At 39.5% G+C, this 17,704-nt stretch overlaps 1 protein-coding gene across 8 annotated transcripts in view; it reads right to left on the bottom strand.

Annotated features, from left to right (window-relative positions):
* INPP4B (inositol polyphosphate-4-phosphatase type II B) overlaps positions 1-17,704 on the bottom strand; it is a 761,046-nt gene that overhangs the window by 258,808 nt on the left and 484,534 nt on the right. For 7 of the 8 annotated variants that reach the window (XM_027066653.2, XM_027066662.2, XM_053216924.1 and 4 more), the window contains one exon: positions 2,850-2,900. In XM_027066653.2, the coding sequence (XP_026922454.2) occupies positions 2,850-2,900 (51 nt within the window). Of the gene's footprint in view, positions 1-2,022; positions 2,152-2,849; positions 2,901-17,704 lie in introns of those variants that run through there. The other variant, XM_053216925.1, reaches the window with a different exon arrangement.

The raw sequence follows: 17,704 nt of genomic DNA, 5'->3' as shown, positions 1-17,704 counted from the left end.
ACTTTTAACCCACTGTTTGCTAGGTTACTTGCTTCTGAATGCATGCCTAACTGATATAATTAGCATGCCACAGAATGTCAATTGAGAATTTTGTTTTGACCCAGGAATCATAGCTGAGTCTCTCACAAAGACATTATACCAAATGCACCATAGTGTCAGTTCAGAGAACCTCTAGTGGCCTGAGTTAGCAACCTCCTCACAGTTCTTAAAAAGAAGCTAGTTTACAGAAACTGGCCTATTAGTAAACATGACACACACAGCTGATATAAAGGTAGTGTTAGCAGAGAGGGAAGGTGAGCATTTCACAAGGTGTACTATTTAAGAACCGAACCTAATTTCTTTGTTATATCATACTCAGGAAGACACCTTAAAGTCAAGGGAGGGGTGTCTGGGTGGCTCAGTTGGTTAAGCGTCCAACTTCAGCTCAGGTCATGATCTTGCGGTTCATGAGTTCAAGCCCCGCGTCGGGCTCTGTGCTGACAGCTCAGAGCTTGGAGCCTGCTTCGGATTCTCTCTCTTTCTCTCCTTCTCTCTCTTTCTCGCTCTCTCCCTCTCCGCTGCTTGTACTCTCTCTCTCTCAAAAATAAATAAACATTTAAAAAGAAAAAAAAAAGTCACGGGGGTCTGGTCCCCAAAAAATCAATTATTAAGCTTGTGGGTGTCCAAACCATCTTTGGCTCCACTATATCGGGAACTGGAGATTATCTCTCCTTTGAAAATCATGACTGTCTAGCATCTGATGCTGGTCAGGCTTGTAGAAAGGGACAGCAGAGAGACAGCTGAGCTGAGAGAGGAAACACCAGTGGGGTAGCCTGCATCTCTTCTGTGTGGCATGGAAAATACATGTGTGTTTCATCAGGGCCAAAAAACACCGCAAGCAGCTAAGCAAACATTACATGCTAGAAAAGTAGGTCTTAGCAGCAAGAGCGTACCGGGTGAGCCTGGGCAGTGGAGAAGGTTGAGCCAGAACCAGATTCCCCATGGTAGGGAAATCTGTGATGGGAAGGAGCCTACAAGGTCTCCAGAAATGCCTATAGTTGTGCTCATAACAGAGACAGCATTTCAATGTCTGCCACATGCTGACAGGCAGCACTAGCCTGAGAAATATCAAAACCAGCAGAAAGGGAACCACAACCTCACCATGGGCAAGCACAGAAGGAACCTCTCCCCATTCCTTTCTCCTTGCCACAGCATTGAGCAATAGAGGAGGAAAGGGCAGGACTCATGTGAGAATCGGACTATGCTCCCCTTCCACTACAAGTTGCTAGAGGCACAGAGATGTCTACCCCATAGTGGGAAGTGATGGAGGGAGAGGGGAGAAGAAAACAATTAAACTCAGAGAAGGAACTCAAGTTTTAAAATGAATAGGATATATTTCAAGAACTTGAATGAGAGAAAAAACAGGGAAATTTACATAATTAGCCCAAGATGTCACTAAAGCTTCAAGCGAGGGGGATTTAACACTGAGCAGTTGTGGGGATAAAAGGTTAGAAGAGAAAAAATAAATTAAACTAGCTCATCTTTCTTGAATCTCAAAAAATAAATAAAATTCCTTATAAAATAATGCATTCAGTTGATAGTTAAAATTTCAAAAGGTCTTGTTTTCAGAAGCAAGTACGAAGGGTGTGATGAGAGCTTGCGATGCAGGTTCCAGTTAAAAGGAGTGCACCTGAGGTGGTCAGAACCCAAAGGCTGTGAACAGAGCCCTGAGCCCTGAGCAGGGGAGGAACAGCACCGGGCAGGGAAAGGGTCCTGGGGCCTGCAGCAGTGAAGGGCCTGAGGCTGGGAAGAACTTGCTAGTCACTCTGGAGAAACTAAGCATAGTCTGGGCAGCACAAGAGGTTTGAAGGTTTGCAGAAAACAAAGCATGAAGATTCCCTCGAGTAAAAGAGAACAACATGTCCCCAGGAAGAAACTAGAAGTTTGTGTTAGGCATGAGAGAGCACAGAGTGCCCTTTTCCTTCTCCTTCCCGATCAGAATGTCAGACATGGCTGACATTCTTCTCCATCAATTCAACTCACTCTTTGGTGCACACATTTGGAGGGCTTCCTTGGCAGGTTCAGATAGTGGCTGTTGCTAGTGAGGAAATGATCGGCATATAGTACTCTGCTCCACACATCAACTGGAAGAAGGTTGTCAGTTACCTGTAGGATTTCTGGGAATTTCAAATAGGTCTTTCAGTTGGCTCAGTCCCATGGCCTCTATAGACTCAACTTATTTCTAGGCTTTTTCATCCTCTCTGCACAGATCCCAGGGACTCAGCCTGCTGAGCTATCTTTTCAGGAGTTGCCACCACCTACTCTAGGCTTGTCTAAGCAAAAGGCACCTATTATCTTTCCGCTCTTCCAATTTCTAAAAGCTGCAGATGCAATGGCTCAGATGCAGCAGGAATTCTGCAACACCGGTCTGCACTTTGGTGGCAGCTACTGTTGTGAGTTGCATTACAGTGTTTAAGCAGCAGGAAGCAGAAAACAGCACAGTCTTTCAGGTAATTAGTTCTCTGCCTCCTTCCTGAAGCAGTCGAGCCCACATCAGCAATCTCTCTGGCCCTCTGTTGTTCCAGGAATGTTGGTTCCAAATTGCATCCCAGCTACCTGCAGGACAATTTCTTGATTCATCTCTATCCAGTGAAACAAAATATGAGTTCATCTGGGGATAATTTTCGAGAGACAAGAAATGAACTCTATACAATTTGCCAAATATGTGCCCCCTTGCATGGTCACACCCTGTTAATTTAACACAATTTCATTTTTTGGCCATCAGACAGCAGAAGGCCAGTGAAAATCCAAATGATTTAACTTAGAAGTGCTGTGTGTACCTTTTGGAAAGATAAAAAAAAAACACTTACCCCAACCTCTGGCAGGGGATCCTTATGCTCAGGTAGGACACTGGTTCGAACCTATAGAGAAAAAACAAACATTTTCTGTAGGATTTTGGAGTAGAAACTAGTGCAGAAGCTTCACACAGGTGCTGGGTGTCATTTTCCCATCATGGAGCATCAATTCAGACTGGGGTTAATCATTACCGAAGGTACCTGTGTACATCACCTGCTGCAGAGCCATAAAGCTTCCCTCTGATAGTTGCTAAGCTTCCTCATTTTCCTACGTACACAGAACTACTAGATCCTTACCCCATCACCCCTTGTCAAATACAGAGATGTCTGGGCTTTAGGTGAATCAGCTTTAATCTCCTCAAAAAGCAACCCTAATTCAACATTCAAAGGAAAGGACAGAGTTGGTGTAGAGCAAGTCATTCCACGCAAGCTCAATAAATATTTATTCTCTAAATGAGCACCAAAACCCACAGTCTTTATAGTATATCCCTCCCACAGGAGAGTTCTGGGCCAAATTGTCAGATACCATTATCTAAATTCATTTGAAAATGAATTCTCAACTGGGGGAGAGGGAAATAGTGTAAAATAATCAGTCATCTGGGGAAGCTTTTCATATGTTTGAACGTGTTCCAAGTGAAATATCAACCCCTTAGATGATAAGTAGACATATATCTTCTACTGAGTAGTGATCCTTAATCCTGGTTGTGCATTAGAGTTACCTGGGGACCTTTCAAACTGCTGGTGCTCTTTCCTGCCCCTGGATATTGATTCTAATGTACAGCTGAATCGATGTTTCTCTATTTAAGAAAAAACGCTTCAAATGAAAAGAAATCACGACTATCTTTCTCACTTAAGAAAAGGCTAGTAAAAGCAAGAAACACATAAAACCTAAATCTAGTATATCTTAATTTGAAGTAAGGATTAGATAATAAAGTTAAGTGAATACAGAGCAATAGACAAGCATACTCTGTTTTACTGGAGAGCAGAGGGAAGGGGTGATGGATGGGAGAGAGGAACCCTAGAAACACATGATGGATCAATATTTTAGGGGGTCATTTTAACAAAATCCCTTTGGAGGTACTGCACTGCCAATCATAACTCTCTTGAAATCCTTTAAGCTCTGACATACTTGACCATACCTGGTCAATTCTCCCAGGTTGAAGAGATACCTATAATACCCCTCATAATGTCAAAAGACTTGAACTAGCTCCCGAGGGCCTCCTAGTCTTTAACACGGTTTCCATTTTCTTGGAAAAAGCCACAAGCCATGGTAAAACAGTGCATTTTAACTTCCAGCTTAAGGCTCTTTCTTTGTTTCTTTATGACAGACCCAGCACTATCACTTGCACAATTTGTCAGTCATTATGACTCAAATTGTTCACCAGAGCACAAAATAAATGACAGGAGAGATCCCAACAGAGTAAACAACACAATTTGCAGAACACACTCCACTCAGGATTTCATGACAGAGCGTTCACTGGCGAAGAGCATTTGCAGTGTGGTGGCTGCATTAATGCTCTTTGGTCCAGAATGTTCAGATGTACCATTCAGTCTCATTATATGAAAACCATTAGCTGGCCTCAAAGGATAAGGAATCTGTATATTTACAGGGGACTATAATGGACCATACAGTGTGCGTATGTGTATGATATCCCTCTCTCTCTCTCTCTCATACACACAGTATATACTCTCTCTGTCTGTCTGTCTCTGTCTCTCAGATTAACTCTGTCACTGAAAGACAGAGACAGAGAGACTTGTTCCCCCCTTATCCACGGTTTCACTTGCCATGGTGTCAGTGTTACCCACAGTCAACCACTCTTCTCTGGAAGCAGAGGATTCTCCTTATATATCATCAGAAGGTCAAAGCAGCCTAACGCTACATCACAATGTCTATGTCATTCACCTCACTTCATCTCAGCACATAGGCATTTTATCATCTCACATCATCATGAGAAGAGGGAGTATAGTACAATAAGGTATGTTCAGAGAGAGAGAGACCATATGCACAGAACTTTTATTATAGTATATTGTAATAATTGTTCTATTTTATTATTAGTTATTATCAATCTCTTATTGGCCCTGATTTATAAATTAAACTTTATCATAGGTATGTATGAATAGGAATAAGCAGTATATGTAGGGTTTGGTATTATCTGTGGTTTCAGGCATCCACTGGGGATCTTAGAAGTATCCCCTGTGGATTAGGTAAGACAACTGTACACACACACACACACACACACACACACACAATGTGCGCATGTATGCATATATATATATATATATATTCACACACATATATATGTATATATACATATATAGTATATAAAGTATGTAGAGTGTACATATTATATATATATATATAAATGTATGTCTACTATATATCAGAATGGATTATATATATAGTGAATGCATATTCACACATATGCAACCCATATAACACATATATATGTGTATGTTTATGCATCATTTTAAGAAAATATTTGACATCCAAATAACATTATCCAACAGGATATGCTTAAATTTAGAAATAAAGTGAAAGAAGTCAGACATTGGTGGAGGTCAACATATATAGGATTGCTATATCATATATATATGTGTATATATATATACACATATATATATATATACACACACACACACTATGTGATATAATATTAGATAAGGTGTGTATATATATATATATATATATATATATATATATATACCTTATATATATATATATATACACACACACACTATGTGATATAATATTAGATAAGGTAGAATAATATTGACAATTACTGCAATATTGTCATTAAATTTATGTTGATTTTATCAGGACAATTAGTCCTTATAAATATAAATAAACTACAAAGAAAAAAGAAAAGATTCCTGACCCAAAGGTGTATACTATAAAAAAATTTCAAAGATAATCATGGACTAGTTTGCCATTTCCAATGTGTGTACATGTGTGAAGGAGAGAGAGACAGAGAATGAACTTGCCTTTACATAATAAAACTATTTTTGAAAAGTACATGTATGTCACATGTCATAACTCAAGGCATGTTTAAAACACTAGCAGAGCTCCTGATATAGAGGAATTGAAAAACAAAACTTTTGTAAACCGATTTTAAATTTTATAAAGTCAGATTTTCATATGAAACACATGTTTAAGGTAGTATATATGTATAGTTCTAAAACTTTTATATTTAAGGTTAATGCTACAGATGTTATGGTATATAGGTCACACACTGATGATGTTTTTTCTTGCATAATATATAGCCCTCATTACACTAAACACATACTAGGTGGCAAGCACTGGGTTTGCCAGTAAATAGGGTCCCGTTTCTTCTCTTTGGGATTTCAGAAACCAGTGGATGGGACAAATATATAAATAATCCAGTACAACATAATACATGCTATAATGGAAATGTGAGCATTTTTCTGTGGGCATTCAGGGTAAGGAGTAATTAATCCAGACTGTGAATGTCAGGAAAGGCTTCACAGAACAAGCAGTCTGGGTTTTGAAGGATGTGTAGGAGTTTTAAGCAAGGAAGAATAGGATGAAGCAAACAGCGTATTACATAATAAGCATGTGTCATGGAGTTGTAAAAGGCCATTTGTTAGGGCGCCTGAGTGGCTCAGTCTGTTAAGCATCTGACTCTTGGTTTCAGCTCAGGTCATGACCTCATGTTTCATGCAACTGAGCCCCTCAATGGAGTCCACGCTGAGAGTGTGTGCTGCTTGGGATACTCTCTCCCTCTCTCTCTGCCCTCCCCTACTTGCTCATTCTCTCTCTCTCTCTCTCTCTCTCTCTCTCTCTCTCTCTCTCTCTCAAAATAAATAGATAAACTTAAAAAATAAAGGCCATTTGTGTTTGGGAAAGAGTGAGTATTCTGATAATACCATAACAGGGGGGCCTTCAGGGAAATGGTAAGAGTTGGGGAGATGTTTGGTTATATGTTTGGGGAGAGAAGTTGGGGCCATTTGATATCTATCATGTTATGGAACTGGAGCTTTATGCAATTTATAGACAATAGGATATCAGGTAAGACAATCAAGTAGAAAAGTGATGTTATCAGAGCCCCTTAAAGCATATCCACTATGCCCTGAGTCATAATGGGAAAATAACCTCTTTATGCTAGCTGCCTTTTGCCTTTTTGTTAGTTATCTTTAGCATAGGGTGAATAATAAACCTCATAGTTGTTGTAGTACATCTTTTAAGTACCCAGAACAGTACCTGCCACTGAGAGGGAAGAAGGGAGAGAGTGAGTAAAGAAAAGAAAGGGAAGAAGAATTAGAGGAAATGAGGGGGGAGGGAGAAAAAGAAAGGAGAAAGGAAGAGAGAGGAAAAAGAGGAAAAAGAGTAAGACAGAGATGGGGTGGGTAGAAAAGGCAGGAGCAATATGTCACTGAAAGCAAATAATAAAGCCTGGACAGATTTAGATGAGGCCTCTTGATGAGGAAGGGATGATGCAATGGCTGTCACTGTAACATTTGGAACATTCCAGTTCATGGGCAATGTCATGCCTCCTGAGATTTACTGGCCTTCCTTCAGAATTCATTTTCCCTTTTTTGGTCTTATTAACCGTTCTTCTTCCCAGTTTTCTTTACCATACCCCTCCCTGTCCTTCCTGGGACACAAGAATGTCTGCCTGACCACACATTTAAAGTTATTATAACTTCCTCTTGTCTAGGAGGACACTTTTATGATATCAAATAAAGATCACTTAATAGAAGTGATCATGTAGATTATATGTTCCATCTTGAATAGTTCTCAAGTTTCATATAAAGCAAATTCATTTACTTTTTCATAGGCTCAAACTTCCATATCCTAAATTTGCCTTGAAAAAAAGAAAAACTGAGGTTGGGAGGGTGGTGGAGACAGCTGTATTCTTCATGGGTGAGTAGGTAAGAATGAGCAATAGGGCTGCCTCAACTGCAGGCATTGTTGACTATCCAGATACAGAGAAGGGGTAGGTCAGGCTGCCATGACTCTGCACTAGGCTGTCCATACCTCAGCCCCGGGCAAGTGCATCTTCTCAAGAGCAAATGCAACTTTTCCCTAGCTGGGCTCAGCTGGACAGGGTTGTAACAGTGCTTGAACATCCCCAGGGCAGGGAAAGGGCCTAGATCTTCTTGGACTACTGTGACATCTGGTAAGTTCTCTGATATTGAATGCGTTGTTGAAACCGTTCTTTTTTTTTTTTTAAATAAAAATGTTACTCTAATTCTCTACATATCTCGAGTTAGAATATATTATTTCATCACATTTACTTGTTCCACTTGGAACGAGGCACCAAACTGTCTTCATACTGAAACACATGAAAAGCTGACTGGTACAGAAGTGTTCTGCCACCTTCCACAATATTAATATTCGGGGAGGAAGCTGCTCAGTTAGGCCCATATTTCCCAGGATGCCTTGTTTTGAGAGATAGCCATGTACCAAGCTCTCACCAATAAAATATATGTGTAAGTGATGTTTGCTGCATCCAAACTGGAGTTCTCCGAAGTGGATAGCCTAGGCCCTCTTCACTGTCCTTTTCTCCTTCCAAGGAGTCCCGCCCTTAGGTGACTGCAGAGCCACACATGAAAGAACACCATTCGCCACGTCATACCACGCATCCCTACCAGTGTTAGATTATAAATGATTGTATCAGTTTTCTATTGCTGCTTAACAAATTTCCACAAACTCAGCTGCTTAAAACAACATCCACTTATTAATTCACAGTCTGTAGGTCAGAAATCCAGTCCTCATGTGGTTGATTTCTCTGCTCTGGTATTACAAGGCTGCAGCCTCTCCTGGAGGTTTGTCTAGGCAAAGGTCTGCTTTCAGCTTCCACAGGCTGGCAGCAGAATTCAGTTCCTTGCAGCTCTAGGACCAACGTCCCCATTTTCTTGATGAATGTCATCTGGAAGCTGCTATAAACTCCTGGAGTTTATTCCATGCCACCCTTACTCCATGCCATGTGGCTTCCTCCATCCTCAAATCCAGCAGCAGAGGATCTGCTTTGCACCAAATCCTTCTTGCACTTCAGATACCTGTCTTTGGGATCCACTCTTTTAAAGGCTTATCTCATTAGGTCAGACTTGCCCCAGATAATCTCCCACTCTTGGGCAACTTTGCCATGTGACATGATCTAATCACAGGAGTATGTCCCAGGGACCATGTAGAATGTGTACAACAATGGGGCAGTAATCCTGGGGCCAGTGTAGAATTCTGCCCAACACAATGACCAAGAAATAAACTTCCCACTGTGAAAAAACACTGAAATTTGGATGTTTACATTTGTTTCAGCAGATCACATAATATGACGCCCCCCCATTTTTTTTTAATGAAAGTTTGGATTCCATTTATGGCTATGAAGAAATAAAGCAAAATAGCTAATATTAAATCCTAATTCATTATTTTAATGTCAACAGATCTGTATTAACTGCGTATTATGATCCAGTGACTGTCATAAACACTGGCAATCCCAGAGATTAGGAAGACAAGGTATTTCTCACCCACAGGTAATAATGATAACATGGCAAGGGTCAAAACATACAATTATAATTGTTAAGCATCTTCAATTGTGTAAAATTTACCAGCCACTCTTAGATACTGATTTTCCAACTATTTAATTTCTGTTGTGCATGGAGAAAATGATCCATGTATAAGCCCAAATGATTCATATCACAGAACCTTAGGGATGGGAGGGATCTTAGGGTAAACCTAGAAAAACCACCTCTGTGATGTGAAAATTGTACATGAAATATCCCGGGAGGTTATATTTAAATTTTCTCCTTGGACATGTTTAATCTCTAGCTTATTCTCTTACTAATTAGTCTTGTAGAGGTAGTATTGCTCACCTACCTAAAGGTTCCAAACAGGTTAAGTTAATGAAATAAGTAGGTTGAGTGTGAGAGACAATAGGGAGGGGAAAGGAATCTGGCAAAAATGGAAATCACATTCCTAGTCTATGAAGAACAACTATCCAGCTCCAAGTAATTAAAATGTTCCTGAGAAAAAATTTCTTCAATTATCAACAATGGACAAATCCTAACTCTTTTGCAGGTATACCATTATTAGTATTTAATTATTTTTGCCAGAAACCAGCCTGATATAAAAGGTAAAAATATGCCCAGTACTATTTTTAGTGAGTGGGGGGGGAGTGCTATTCTAAAGCAATTGTTCTTAATCTTGACAACACATTAGAAACCTCTGGAATATTTTTTAATGCCAGTTTCCAGGCCATGTTCTAAAATAATTACATCAGAATCTCTGAGGGAAGAATCCAGGGATCAGTGCTTTTTAAGGCTGACTCCACACCTGTTTCCAAAGTGCAGTCAAAGTTAAGAATTACTGCTGTAAAATAAATGAGATTGTTTTGAGTGTAAGCCTCAAAACTAGCTCCAAATCCTATGAAAATTTGCAAAAAAAAAAAAGTACTAGGCAATGGTCATGTGATGGAATAAGGCTCTCTTGAAAAACAAAAAATTAAAAAAAAATATGTTAATGGATTCTCAGAGCTGGGAGAGGTCTTAGACATTATCAGGCCATGTTGCTTAAATTTCAGTGTGCATTCTCCTTAGCTACTGGTCTGCAGCTGGTTGGGGAATGGTCTGAGGACTATCCCTTACAAGCTTGTTATAGAAATGCAGAATCTCAGTCTCACTCCAAACAACTGAATCAGAGTCTTCATTTCAGTAAAGTCCCCATGTAATTCATATGCACATTCAAGTGTGAGAAGGTCTGGTCTAGGATAGTGCTTATGAGGGAAATAGGTCACAGGTGAGAATGGTAGACATTCATTTGCACATAAACATGCTTGAGACAAGGGGTGGGGTTTATTCTTCTGGTTTTGAAGGTTTTTGGTAATTTATTTTTAAATGTCAAGCATCTGTAAAAGCTCCAGATAATACTTTCTATCAGAGATGCCCTTTCCTTTCTTATGCAAAGGGGGAAAGGGTTGCTCTTATCATCAATCTCAAATCAGGGACTGATTTGGGACAGAGCTTAGCTGGAATTTCCGTAAGACTCATTGTTGCAGGCTGAATCTCCACTTCTCTAACCCCTTCATCCCCCCAAACCCTCAATCTCAATATCACAGGTTGAAGTCCTAACCAGCGAGTGCATTTGGAGATAAGGGTAATCAAGTTAAAATGAAGCTATTAGCATGGGACCCTAATGCAATATGGTTGATGTCCTGAAAAGAAGAGGAAGACACTGCAGGGGTGTGATACAAAGGGTAACCATGGGAAGAGGCAGCAAGAGGGCGGCCATCTGCAAGCCAAGGAGGGAGGCCTGAGAAGAATTTACTGCTGCCAACACCCTGCTCTTGGACTTCCAGATTCCAGTATTTTAAGAAAATAAATTTCTGTTTAAGCCACACAGTCTGTGGCAGTTTGTTACGGCAGCTCTAGAGAACTAAGACACTCAGTCTACCCATGTTGTAGGGTATGACCCCTCTCCAGGACTTTCAGCCAAGAACCTTTGGTTGAGGACTCTTTGTCCTTCAACCCTAAAAGAATGCTAGAGATTCTTGGAAGTCTCTGCATACCTGTTTCACACTGTGTTCCACTCAGCTTCAAAATCTGGCAAATGTCTTTAGAGGCATAACAGCCATGAATTTGAGTCCCCTTTGGTCTCTAAATTTGTCATTTCAGCTACATATAAAAACCAAAATCTCTGCTGGGTTCTATGTCTTCCAGCTGCCACTCTGTGTTAAGCAAAACCTTGATGCTGAGACTTCCGAGCTACAGGGACAATCTGTGAATGCACACAGGTGGAAAAGAGCTTTTTAGTCCCTCACCACCACACCCTCTTGGGCTTTCTCTCTTGCCTGTGACTCTCCCTGTTTCCAAAGCGCTGTGAATCTGTGGGAGGTTTCACTCTGCTTTTTAGAAGGCTTTGGCCTGGTTCTCTAGACTCCTGAAAAGCTCAGAATTCAGCAAGTCTCTTTGGAGAAAAAAAATGTTCATTGACTTGAAGCTGATGAAGTCTCAGTTTCTTACTTCCTCCAACACATGCACTGAGAGTTTTGCTGATTTTTCTTTCTCTGAGCAGCACCAGCTCTGTGTCCAGGTAAAGGCATGTTCTTCAGCTCATTCTCAGAACCAGCAAATGCCCAAAGAAGAAAAATGGCAGGCTCCTGAGAGCTCAGCTCCAAAAGATCCTCCTTTCTCTGGAATTGTAGTTTACTTTTGTAGTTTAAGTTGTAGTTTACTACTTTCACAGCTTGCTGGAAGATGCATTCGAATGCGATTTTTGTAAAATGTGTGGCTTGTTTCTGGGTGTTGTCAGAGGGAGCACAGCTTGCCCTCCCTACCACATACTACCCAAACTGAACTTATTAATATCTGAAAGTCACTAGAAGTTTAAGGAATGTTCCAAACATGAGGTTAACGGATGAAAAATGATATTCGACATTGCATAGTTAAATATGCTTGGAAGGGGGGAAATGCCATCACATGTTGGTCTGTCTATTAAGGTAAGTCTTCAGTAAACCAGTTACAAATGCATAATTACAGGTAATTCTCCTGGTAAAAACAGAGTTTATCCTGAAGCCTGAGCACTATCCAAAAACTATCCAATAATTATTGAGTGTGACATGTTGTGTTGGTCTTCACTAGGTAAATGTGATCATCTTTCACATGTCAAAACATATTATACAAAATTATGTACATGAGAATAATCTATTGGCTTCTAAGCCTAAAAGAAAGAGTGGTAAGACAAATATAAGCACTCTTTTAGTTTGGATGCATCTAGTCTTAGAGTTCTCTAAGGCACGGATGTTCAAACCACAGCTCTCTAGTCACATGGGTCCCTTTATGTTTAATTGGTGGCTCTTTCAGACTTCTAATTTCACTATATGAATGTGCCATTATACTAAATTCTACCAGTCATACAAGAGTCATGTGGTTCTTTGGGTTAATGGTGACTGCAAATGTGGCTCCAGAGTCACATAACTCTGAGTATCCCTGCCATTACCCACATTTTATTCCATTTCCCTTTCCAACCATTATAGAGATCTATTACAGGCAGGTGAAAAAATACCGAACAGCAAAAATACCTTTAGACATTCCCTTTGTCAGAGAGTCTCTCCAAAAGATACAGGCTCTGCTGAAAATAAGAGATGCTTAAACTTAGATCAGGGAAGTTTCAGGGAAGTCAAAGAGTTCTCTCTACTGCTGTTCTGAAAGTAAGTCCATCTGCCTTTCATACTCTTTACTTCTGGATTTTCCTGAAAGGGACACTAGGTCCCGAGAGGCAGCGCTGTTCAGATCCCGTTAGGCTTCTTGTACTGTACCTACCAGCCAAGTCTGATCCTGGGCACTTACCTAAAGCAATAAGGACTAATCTCCAAAGAAATGCACAATTAAAGACCCAGGCTTTACTTATTTATTTTTTTTAGTGTTAAGTTTTAAGTGTTTAGATGTTTGGATATTTTTAAAATAGAAATAAAGAATAAAGGAACTCTTTGCACTGAAAAAATACAGTGTTAAGATGCGTTATGGGCACTGAAGACATTAACTCATGATTTGCTAAATAATTGCTCATTCTTTTTTTTTTAAAGTTTTTTCTAATGTATATTTATTTTTGAGAGAGAGAGAGAGAGACAGAGAGAGAGAGAGAGAGAGAACGAGCAGGGAGGCTGCAGAGAGAGAGAGAGAGGGAGACACAGAATCTGAAGTAGGCTCCAGGCTCCTAACTGTCAGCACAGAGCCCCATGCGGGGCTCAAACTCAAGAACCGTGAGATCAAGACCTGAGCCAAAGTCGGATGCTTAACTGACTGAGCCACCCAGGTGCCCCAATATTGCTCATTCTAAGTTGAGACCGCTATTCCTGCTATCCTGCAGGAGGATACTGTAAACATATCAGTACATATAGTGCTCAATTCAAATATCATGTATCTATAATAACAGTTTTTTACCAGATCAGATCAGACCTTTACTACTGCTTCCTCCTGCCATCACCCTTATTCTTCTCTACCCAAATACTGAAAAATAATTGTGCCATCATTTTGAAAAGTGGGGAGAGTCATTAGAGCTGATCCTTTGATCCCAGAATTAGACTTACATTAAGTATGTGCTACCCTAGAAACTTTCTACCCTATAAATAAATAACAGAAAGCTTATAATTGATAAATAAGGGTAATAGAATCCAAGGAAGTAACAACTATGCTTTCTGGACCAATAGGTAATTATTTCAGAGGCACGTGCATTATTTTCTTTACTTGTATTATCTCATTTAATTCCTATAGTTCTGGTGTTGTGTTACTACTTTGTCCATTTTACAGGTAAGAAAACTTAGTCTCAGAAAACTGGATTAATTTGCCTAAGGTCAATTCAACAGCAAACTGCAGATCAGACACTAAATGGTCTACTTCCAAAGTCTGTGCCCCTTCCATGGCTGTGTGCCTCTTCTGAACCCAGACTGATGGTGACTTTAATTGTCTTCCCTAGGGCTGCTTAATGAGAGTTTTAAAAGCCAAAAATCTATTAGCCTCAGGGAATAGAAACAGACACAATTTATCACATTGCCAGACTCAAAAACACCATCCTTATGTATTAACAGCCCCCAATTAAGACCATAGTCATGAGTTAATGAACAAGCCATTAGAGAGAGAACAGTAATATCAACACAGGCACATGTCTATTAATCTGTTGCTCACTGAAAGTCATTAGTTCTACACTATAAGGCTAAATAATTTCTAGGTAGCTTTAAAACAAAATTATTGCAATATCACTCAGTATTTTAAAAGATCATTTACAACACAGGCTTTTCTAACTCCAGTCAAAAGAAGATCACCATGCCCTGGGTGAAGATCAATTGATTAATAAAATCAGATGGTGTGTACAGGCACAGAGGGGAGAGGCTTTTAGTGTATTTATCCAATGAGGTGTTTTCATCCCCAGGCAAAAATGAGATAGCTGCAATAACTCTATTCTACTATTCCACTACTTTCTTCACTGTAGAATTCTACCAAACTATCTAAGAGTTTTATCAGTGGGTCTCAGCATTAGCTGTAGATGACAAATCACATGGAGAAGCTTTCAAAATGCTGATGCCAGGGCCCCACTTGCTTTTGCTCCTGTAATTGATGTTTCTAAATCTCTCAGAATTTTCTTCCACTGCTTTCCCTTACTATTTAATCTTCAAAACAACCATATGAGAAAACTGAGGCTCCAATTTCAAGTAACTTCCAACCTGTCAGTAGAGGAGCTAATATTTCAACGTGCATCTGCAGCATCCCAAGACCAATGCTTTCAACACCTCATTGTATTGTCTGCAACTTGAGCTGAAATCATACTACACATCTACACAAAAAACAATGAAGGGACATTGAAACAGAGTTTCCAGTTTCCCTGTAGCAGAGAGCAAAGTGAGTGTGGCATCTCAAACAGGAAGTAGGGATGACTCTTTTCAAAGAAGCACTGTTACAAAGAGGCCAGAGTCTACTGCATGGCTCAGGCAGTCTTGTCTTAAAAGAGCAAAGGTGTTCAATTCAATATGGTAAACTCTTCCCGGGAAGGTAATAACAGTACATAACAATGTTTCCAAAAGAAAAAATGTATTTGACGTTTCAAAAGATTGACTTACAAAATTGGGAACACAATCTCATTAAGTTGAGGTTTCCTTTTACTCTCATAAACCAGGTGCACGTTGAATCCTGCGACATGTGAGTAGTAGCTAGGACATAAAATGCTTGCATTTTATATCTTATTCAAACTATATATCGGCAGTTCTCTAGTGGGTACAATCAGAGAATCTACAAGGTCAAATTATTTTCATAATAATTCTAAGACGGTATTTTCCTTTTCTACCCTTCTTTCATGAACGTACAGTGGAGCTCTCCAGAGCCTTCAAGAAATGTGATTTCACCAGACATTGCACACAGAAGCAGACAGGACAACTCAGTTCTCTGCTATTAATTGGGCATTAAAGGGATTTGCAAAATGGTAAAACAATGCCACACTCTCAGTATACTTTAGTTTTCCAAAATAAAATAATTTCAAAAACATGTATTATTTTGCTAACCTGTAAGGGGTTATTATTAGTTATTTTAAATAAATTGATAAAGATGTAAAGTATTTTTGAGTTTTAATTTCTAATGCGGTACGCATCCATAGTTACTTTAATTAAAGCTGGTACATCTGTACTATTTATTTAATTTTTAAAAATTTGAGTACAGTTGAGTACAGTTGTGTTGAGTACACACAACATTATAGTGCACAACATAGTGATTCAACAACATCCATAGTTATTAACCCACATAACAGCCTTTTGAGAGTCTTTATTTTATTTTTTTAAATATTTACTTTTGAGAGAGAGAGAGAAAGAGAAAGCGAGCACGTGAGCAGGGGAGAGGCAGAGAAAGGAGGGGACAGAGAATCCGAAGTGGGCTCTGCGCTGACAGCAGAGAGCCAGATTCCAGGCTGGAACTCGCCAACCATGAGATCATGACCTGACCCAAAGTCAGATGCTCAACTGACTGAGCCACCCAGGCTCCCCAAAGTCCTTTGAGATTCTTGATATTGAAGAGTATAAAAAGGTCCTGAAACCAAAACTTTGAGAAACAGTGGGACTGGTGATCCTGAACATTTGGGATTTGTCTTTCATGTTTACTAAGTCAGTCTTACCATTTTTAGGCAGATTTTTGCTTCAGAGTCTCTTTCAGAGATGGATGTGATGTTTGCTACATGCTCCCCTAATCCAGCTACTCTGAATCACTATGGTTCCTTGAACTTGTCTTGTTCCTATCTCCCTCCACACCTTTGCATATGCTGGTCTCCTGCCATCATTAAATTTGAGGAATATGGTTGCAAATACAGAATAATCGCTTCATGGACTTATAATCTTAGCATCGACAAGAGACAAAATACCAAGCTGGATAAAGTAGTAAGTATGCATGAAAGTAAGTTAGGGTGATAGGATGAAGTGATAGCTGGATGGGGATACTTTAGCTGTGGCAGTTAAGAGTGGGTTTCTCGGCACAGGTGACTTTGATTAAGACCTACATTAAAAAAAGGTGGCCAGCTTAATGAAAAATAAGAGGGAATAGTATTCTAGGCCAAGCCAGTATTAAGGGCAAAGGCCCTGAGGCCAGACTGACTAAAATACATGGCTGAATAAAGGGGAAAGAAATGGTCTGAAGAGTCAAGGAAAGGCAGGACTCTAGTAATGTAAGGTCTCTTCTAATTACAGTGGAAATCTCTTGCAGGGTTTTGAGCCAAGAACTGATGTGATCTTTTTCATGCTTTAAAAATATTGTGCTGTGGACACCTGGGTGGTGGTTAAGCATCTGACTCTTGATTTCTGGTCAGGTCAGGATCTCACAGTTTGTGGGTTCCAGCCCCACATTGGGCTCTGTGCTGACAGTGTGGAGCCTGCTTGGGATTCTCTGCCCCTCCCTTCCTGCCTCTCTCTCTCTCTTTCTGTCTCAAAATAAATGAATAAAACTTAAAAAAAGAAATAATATTGTGCTGATTCTATATGGAGAATAAACTGCAGAAGGTCAAAATAGAAAGGATGAACAATTAGAAGTCATTTGTAGATTAGAGTTTTATTACCATTATTCTAGTTTTTCTAGAGTACAGGTTGAGCTAGGTATTTTAGGTTTTCTAAGGATAATCATTGGCTGGCCTCAAGTTATTTTGTTCCAAATATTTATAAAAAGCACTTTGATACTGACAGAGAAATAAAATTGGTATATAAATTTCCTGTATATATAATTATATTCATCTATGAGAATAATAATGCTCAACTAATCAAAAAATATTTGTGGATGAATAATTATTTAAATAAATTTAGTGCTAAATAATAAATGTTGTAATAGTTACATTCTATTTACATTACGGATATTAAAGAATAGCATAGCTTTTGAAATACAAGAATATTCAGAAG

The sequence above is a fragment of the Acinonyx jubatus genome, chromosome B1 (genome assembly GCF_027475565.1).
Source record: "Acinonyx jubatus isolate Ajub_Pintada_27869175 chromosome B1, VMU_Ajub_asm_v1.0, whole genome shotgun sequence".
Classification (NCBI taxonomy): domain Eukaryota; kingdom Metazoa; phylum Chordata; class Mammalia; order Carnivora; family Felidae; genus Acinonyx; species Acinonyx jubatus.
The sequence above is the reverse complement of the archived record's forward strand: the minus strand, read 5'-3'. Positions and strand labels throughout refer to the sequence as shown.